General features: G+C 34.3%; 1 protein-coding gene across 1 annotated transcript in view; it reads left to right on the plus strand.

Moving 5' to 3' along the window:
• LOC109225247 overlaps positions 1–1,277 on the plus strand; it is a 2,629-nt gene extending 1,352 nt beyond the window's left edge. The window contains exon 5 of the mRNA XM_019389848.1: positions 915–1,277. Within this exon, the coding sequence (XP_019245393.1) occupies positions 915–1,010 (96 nt within the window). The 3' untranslated portion in view covers positions 1,011–1,277. The remainder of the gene's footprint in view (positions 1–914) is intronic.

An 8,550-nucleotide genomic window follows, 5' to 3' on the forward strand; every position in this document is an offset into this window, starting at 1 on the left:
TAAAAAAAAAAAAAAAAAAAAAAATCTTTAGCAATCTTTTCCTCTCCCAGCCAATTTGGGTTAAGAAGATGCGATAGCGCGTTCTCTATAAGGATTTTTTTGAGGTGTGGAATAATTTTGTTCGTACGAATAAAAACAAGTTAGCCAGTTCTATTTTTCTATGAGGCGATATATATATATATATATATATATATATATATATCTTCTTTTTGTTTTAAATACAGACGTATTTTATGTGAAGAAGTTTGACCGACATAGAGATTAAAAAATTTATTAAAAAAAAAAAATAGTTTACTTGTAAACCAAATATCCGCAAAGTACAAATTATCCTTTATATCAAATGAGTCCCAACAAGTCATATGCTTAAAATTAAAATAAGATTTTAGGACATGCTTAAAATGAAAGTGTGGTTAGAAAAGGGAATACAGCGTTGTCGCTGCCTTCTCCTTTATGGTAAAGATTAAAGAGTAAAATTGGAGTTTTCTTTTCTTAACCTTTATTATTTCTTTACTTCTGTAGTTTTTTAGGTTAGTTAATGAACAATGTTCTAAAGAATATTGACCCTAAGCGAAAGCACAATATTAGACATCTCTTGAGTCACAAAAATATATTGTTGACTGTTTATACAAAACTCCATCAATTGCATAAGCGAATGGCAATGAGACAGATATGAAATAAACAAATTGTGTACACTTAATAACAATAATAATAAGAGAGTTTAAATTATGCAATATAATATAGGATTAGGTTATTATAAAGTAATTACTAGTACATGTCTATGATAAGTATGATAATCTGGTAAAAATGTTTCATAGGTTAAACTACAACGATAATGAATTTTTTTTAACATTAACAGTGTGTATAATTTTAGTACATGACGATAACATTCTTTCTTTTTTTTGGAATATTTACAGATTAAGGATATGGACAAAGAGATGGACACACTAATTTACACTAATGCAAATCAGGTTGACAAGGTCAGCCAAGAATTAAGCGCCAAGAAAAATTAGTCATTACTTTATTTTTCATACTTAGCCAATTTGCTTGTCCTTTCGAGCTTGTTAGACATTGTATTAAACATCAGTGCGTAGTTTATTTGCATCAATTATGTTTATTTTATGTATCAACATAAATTCAATAATTGACGGAAATAAGTAGAACTAGAGTCATTATTGCAGTCTATGAACGTTCTTGATATATAGTTGTTACCATACCAAAAGTAATGTATATGAGTAATGAGAGAAACAATATATTTTCCAATACCTTTTTTCTTTTCCTTTGTTTTTGGAGGAATTTGTGTTGTAAAATTCTTGCTTTTATTTTTATTTAGTGTTACAAAATAGATTGTAAGACTAAAAAATTAATACGTGATATTTTATTTTTGTCCCTTGGCAATGCTAAATCTGATTATAAGCTGATAATATTTTGATAATATATCAAAATTCATGGTAAAGTTATTCTAAAAATAACTTTATTAACCTTCAATTGTGAAGAATCATGTAGAAGCACTCCCAAAGGTAAATGTAACGGAAAAGACCTAAAAATGCCACTCAACTTTCAGAAAAGGTCTATCCATGCTATCCGTTAAAAAAATGCTCATTTCATGCCACTGCCGTTACACATATGGCTCACCTATGCCATTAATGAACTAACGGCACAAAATTCATTTTTTTTTAATTTTTTTAAACCCCAGAATTTCCACGTGTAATGTCCTCATTCGTCCGAATTAACTCATGCCCCACATTATTTTAACCTGGGTTATGTCGATTAACCCAAACCCAACCCCGATTAACTTATTACCCCATTAATCAACCCAACCCCAACCAAACCCAACCCAACCTATTCCAAATCCCCCTTTCCAGTTCCAAAAATTAGACATGGGCGACTTCATATTTAGCTCTAAAAATTCAATTCCAAAAGCAAAACTATCATCAGCCCAGTTAACACAGAAGAAAGCAGGTTGTTACTTCTAATGTTGGATTACCCAAGCTGCTACCCTAGTAAAACAGAATTCATCCGACTCATGAATCTACGAATTAACCATTCAAAAATGGAGCACTCTTTTATCTGTCCTCTTTGACAATGTCTATTATTGCAAAACAAGTAAGTTTCTCTTCCTTCATGGCGGGTTGAATCTGTAGAGCCAAGACTTAATAAGAAGGCGGATACTTCAATAAAAATCCCTGGCTTTAGCTACATTCTGGTGAAGCAGTTTGGAAAGTAGTATTACCTTCCATGTTATAGGTGCAAATAGATTAGCCAAGTTATTTTTAAGTCACCTCAGTAAAAATCTGATTGATGCTTTGAACCACCAACCACTTGAACAAACATGGTAAGCCAGATTTTACGGTCATTGCCGTCTCCAAGAAATCCTAAAAGTGATTGCAATAAAGATGGTAGAAGTCTATGAGGCGCATAAACAATATGCCTCTCACATAACTTTATAAGCAGTCACAATAGACTAACCTTTCCAACAGTGAGGAAGAAATATGGTTTTTGTGATTTGGGGAAGATGACTGGAAAGGGGGGATTTGGAATGGGTTGGGTTGGGTTTGGTTGGGGTTGGGTTGATTAATGGGGTAATAAGTTAACCGGGGTTGGGTTTGGGTTAATCGACATAACCCAGGTTAAAATAATGTGGGGCATGGGTTAATTCGGACGAATGAGGACATTACACGTGGAAATTCTAGGGTTTAAAAAAATTTTTAAAAAAAAAGAGTTTTGTGTCGTTAGTTCATTAATAGCATAGGTGAGCCATATGTGTAACGGCAGTGGCATGGAATGAGCATTTTTTTAACGGATGGCATGGATAGGCCTTTTCTGAAAGTTGAGTGGCATTTTTAGGCCTTTTCCGTAAATGTAATTTAGGACCATTTAAATGGTCAAATACTTTAGAGTTACATATACAGAGTTGTCTAATTATCTAATAAATACTATCAACGAGTGTACTACTATAACCAAACATCTCTATAACAGACATTCTCTTAATAACACGTTACTATAACGGCTTAGTTTTCTTTGGGACCAACTTTTTATGTTACGTTATAATATGTTTTCTCTATAACAGTACTTTACTATAACAACCAAAACATATCGGAACAATCAAGGCTGTTAAAAAAGGTTTGATTGTATTTTCTTAAAGAGTTATAAAATATCATACTATAATACACAAAATTATTACTATTATGTAAACTTATACGTGCAATGTTTAAACATAAATGAATTTACATAAGTTACACATTTTTTTCAGAAAACTATAACACAAGCATCTTTAATAATTTTGACCTACATGGCTAGCAATATCCAAGAAGCACATTATGACTAACTTAATGGTATAACATTCCAAGTACTGCAATTTATTGATTAGAACATGTTTGTTCAAATTAAAATATTTTAAGCACATGAATTCCAACCAGTAAATTGCTGGCTTGTTGGATATGGCCCTTTTTGTTAAATGAAAAGAAATATCATATCGATCTGGATCTGACTTTTCCAGTTATTGCCAAATAAGTATGTTGTTTGACTTGTTCGTGTAAATAATATGCTGATTATATAATATTGATTTACATTGTTAGTGCATATTCTGATCTGTCATCTGTTTTCAATTTTTACTCTTTTTTTATTTTGGTCCTTTGTTCAGACAGACATTGTATTAAAATTTAATTGCGTATTTTGTTTTGCATCGGCTAATTTATCTCTACTTAAATTCTTTTTTTATTATTGTGTTTCGAGAAAATACATAAAGTATCCATTAAACTTGTCCGAAAAAATTATTTACACACCTAAATTTTACGGGCGACCTTTTACCCCCTCATTCTTGATCGAAGTGTATTAATTATCTCCCTAAAATTAAAGAATCACTTTTGTACTAGAAAGTGTTACACACGCCCCTGCCACGTCAGAACCACATAAATGCCATCTAAAAAAAATTCTCGTTTTTCCTTTTTTTTTCTTTTAAAATTTTTCCAGTTTATCTTCCATCAGCTTCCTCCGTTTTCTATAGTACCCACCAACACCCATATTCCGCCATGAAACATCAAAGCTCAAGCTGCCCAAGAAAACTTTACTTCTTGACTTTCTTTTTCTCTAATATAATTTATGACATAAAGATATTAAAATTATTAAACTTGAATGTCAAATTAGTTACCCAACTGCACCGTCATTCCATATATTCTCTGACATTCATCCATGGTCAAATCTCAAATCAAGATCCACTTGATTTTTTCTTTATATATATTAAATTTTAATCTTCGTAAATGGTTTTATGTGAGACTATTTCTTCGGAATTTTATTTGTTGACAGTCTTTTAGCGAAATTTTTTTCCGCCAAACCCAATTGCTTTACTTTTTTTTCCCTTTTCTTCCCGTTTTCTCTCTTCCTCGTTTTTCTGTCAAAGCCTTCTAATTAACTTACCATCAAAGATGCTGCCAGATATAGTGGTTGCATTAATAATAGAATTTTGTAGCTTTCACCATTTAAATGTCGTACCAGTTTTTTATTGCTACTTTAGCTTCTTTTCATCTACTCAAATACTACTGAAAAGGGAGTTCCAAATAGATCCAGAATAACAAAAGGTCTGTTTGAAAAAAAATGATAGAGGTGATTTTTGTTGTTGCCTTGTTGGTTCATAAAGTCAGGTCATTTTAATTGCAGGGAAGAAGAAAAGGAAGAAAGTGAAAGAGCAGAGAAAAAAAAAGAACAAAAAATAAAACGAAAAGATTAAGAAAAACTTAAATTTAATTAAAAATGATATTTGTGAAAGTTAATTCATTTTAACTTTTTTTTTTGCCAGCCACGCTCTTTCAAGAAAGTGTGAACACTCTCTCTGCCAATCCACCTCTAAGGGGGATAATTAATACACTTCGATCAAGAATGAGGGGGTAAAAGGTCGCCCCTAAAGTTTAGGTGTGTGAATAATTTTTCCGAACAAATTTAATGAGTACTTTATGCATTTTCTCTTGTATTTTTTAAGAAATAACGTTATGTGTAACATAGAATATTCCTGAAACCAACCTAAAAGAGTTGGGAAATTATGTAATAAATTCATTTTCTTTCCAAAGTGAAAACAAAGGGCAAAATTGCTTCTGGTCAGCTTTTCAGGCCTCGAGATCACTTGAATAATTTAATTGTTCATTGTTATACTTGATTAAACTGTTATAAGGGATATTTGAATGTCGAAGTGTTAAATGATATAAAATGATATAAGGGTAGTACTATATTTCACCTGTTAAAGTTAGTTATTAGTGATTCGTTAGTTAGTTAAGTTGTTGTTAGATTAGTTGTTAAAAGATCAGTTAATCACTGTGTATAAATACTCGAATGCATACATAGAAGATAGTTTTTTGAGTAATGAAAAATACTTTCTCTTCCTCTCTATCATCTCGCTCTGTATCTCTCTTCTCTATTCTTTCTTCCTCTCAATTTACAACAAATGCGAACAAATATTTTTATTATTATGTGCAATGTGTTGTAACTCGTCTATATAAATGAAGTCACATAAATTTCACATTAAAAAGATCGTAACATAAATATTACCTTTATTTATTTTGACCTTCTTGTTTATCTCCAAATTATAACCAACTTCATGTTGTACTCAAGCACTACGATTTATTCAAAAACGTAATTTTATCAGCATTTTTTGCTTGAATTAAAAAAAATTTGGTAAACAAATAATTTTATTCACCAACGAATAAGAAATAAGTACAACACAAATCAACAAGAGTTTGGACATTCTGTCACAACACTCTTGTGCACTTCTCAGCAACTCATTACCAGGAAACAATTCCTTATGCAAAAACAAAGAGAACTAGTACTAAAACATCAGTTACTAGGATATGTTTCCAAATGCTTCATACTCCCGGCTAGTTTCTTCTTCATATGACCCTTGCAATACACTTCTTGAGCAATCATTTTAACCATAGTCTCTACTGATATCGCTTTTTGATGAAACAATCTCAAATTTCTCTCCATTCATATCACGACCCAAAATCCATTAAAGGTCGTGATGGCACCGGACACCATTGTCAGGCAAGCCAACACCAATTTACTAGTGATTTCTTGTTTTAATTTTTTTAAAATTATTTCATTTATACATTAAACAATCAGTAATGAATTTCACTGAATAGATATTGATGTCTTTAACAAACTTAATAATAAATAATTCCATAATCATCCAAGAACCCGGTGTCACAAGTGCATGAGCAATCACGACAAATTGGACAGGAAGTAAATACAATACACTGAAAGAGACTATGCTGGCTACGGGTTGTCTCGAGGAATGCAGCTCACCTAGTCTCCGTATCATCCATGCTGCTACGCCCATTGGGCCACTAGAGATACATGTGCATGTGCAACAAAAATGCACAGCAAGTGTAGTATGAGTACGAAAATAACGTGTACTCAGTAAGTATCCCGTCTAATCTCGAAGAAGTAGAGACGAGAGGTCGACTTTGACACTTATTAGGGGTCCAATAATGATACGCCAATAATATAATAAATCAAAGATTTTTATAAACATGGTTGCAATTTAATAGAATAAAGCAAATAAACAATTCTTTCTTTCATAGGAAATTTCCAAATTCCTTTCCATTATTTATACATTTACCTCAGGCCAGGGAGAACGAATTTCAACATTTATAAATCTCAAGGCAAACATTACAAGCATGCGCAAATCATGCCGAGGTCGTACGGCCCGATCCAACAATATTTAAACTGTGCACTGCCAGAGGGTCGAATGGCGCGAACCATAGATGCATCTATTACCCCGCTCGCGAATCAGACATGCGACGCGATCAAATATAAATAAACACAACAGACAATCAATCAAGAATCCATCAGGGAACAATTATTCAAGGAAAAACAATTTCTCTTTTAAAATTCAAGAAATAATGTCCAGTCTTTTAGAAAATCATTATACACGTTCAATATGTTTTAAGCATTTTTAAATTGACAACAATGTTTCAATTATTGCAAGTAAAGCATCTTATTGGGTCCTAGACTACCTGGACTTAAGCATAATAGTAGCTACGCACGGACTCTCGTCACCTCGTACGTACATAGCCCCCACAATTAATAGCACATATTCAATTAATTCACCTATGGGGACAATTCCCTCTTACAAGGTTAGAAAGGAGACTCACCTCGCTCTGAAGTTCCATAACCGGCATTCCACGCCCATTCGAATACTCGACTCGATGCACAATGCTCCAAAACTAGCCAATAATTATGCAAATCCATTAATATACGTTCAACTACTCCTAATGAACCAATTTATAACAATTCCTAACCCCGATCGAAAAGTTGACAAAAACGCCCTCGGGCCCACGTGTCCGGATTCCGAAATCTTTCGAAGATAAAGTTTACCCATAACCTCACGAACTCAAATATATAATTTACTCGCAATTTCACGTCCAAAATCGTGGTCAAAATCCAAGAATACGAATTTTCTAGGTTTACCCTCAAACCCCAAGCTTCTACCAATTTCCATGTCCAAATCCGTATATAATCATGTATTTAACTAAAAACTAGCATAAATTACTTACCTCATGCTTGGTGGTGAAAATGGCACCTCAAAGTTGCTCCAAAATATGCTCCAATGAAAGAAAGGGAATTGAAATGAACCCAACCCCCGGTTTAAAAGAACCTCACTGCCTCCAGCATTTCCGCACCTGCGGTCACTTGACCGCTTCTGCGGTCCTCCTCCAAACCCTCAACTTCCGCATCTGCGCTTCTCCTTCCGCAGGTGCGGTCTCGCATCTGTGACAAAATGATCGCATCTACGGTCCCAGCCTAGCGGGTCCAGTTCCGCTTCTGCGACACAAAGACCGCTTCTGCGGCTCCGCACCTGCGGCCCAAGCCTCGCAGGTGCGGTTACACCAGAAGGCAGCTGCTTCATGTCTTCTTTAAAATCCAACTTTGATCTGTTAACCATCCGAAATCCACCCGAGGCCCCAGGGACCCCGTCCAATCACACCAACCAGTCCCAAAATACATTACGGACTTGCTCGAGGCCTCAAATCACATCAAACAACGCTAAAATCATGAATCGATCTCCAATCCAAGCTTAATGAACTTTAGATTTTCAAACTTCTACATTCGATGCCGAAACCTATCAAATCTCATCCAATTGACCTCAAATTTTGCACACAAGTCATATTTGACATTACGGACCTACTCCAACTTCCGGAATCGGAATTCGATCCCGATATCAAAAAGTCCACTTCTGGTCAAACTTCTCAAAACCTTCAAATTTCTATCTTTAGCCAAATGACTCCAAAATGACCTACGGACCTCCGAATTCACTTTCGATGGCGCTCCCAATACCAGAATCACCATACGGAGCTATTCCCGGACTAGAAATCCCAAACGGACATCGATAGCATTGAAATGCACTTCAACCCAAATTTATGAAATTCTTCCAAAAATGCTAACTTCCACAATAGGCAGCGCTCTCGGGTCACCCAAAAACCCAATCCGGCCATACGCCCAAGTCCGAAATCATCATACGAACCTGTTGGAACCTTAGAATCTCGATTCCGAGGTCGTTTACTC

This window comes from Nicotiana attenuata, chromosome 5 (assembly GCF_001879085.1).
Source record: "Nicotiana attenuata strain UT chromosome 5, NIATTr2, whole genome shotgun sequence".
In the NCBI taxonomy this organism is placed as follows: Eukaryota; Viridiplantae; Streptophyta; class Magnoliopsida; order Solanales; family Solanaceae; genus Nicotiana; species Nicotiana attenuata.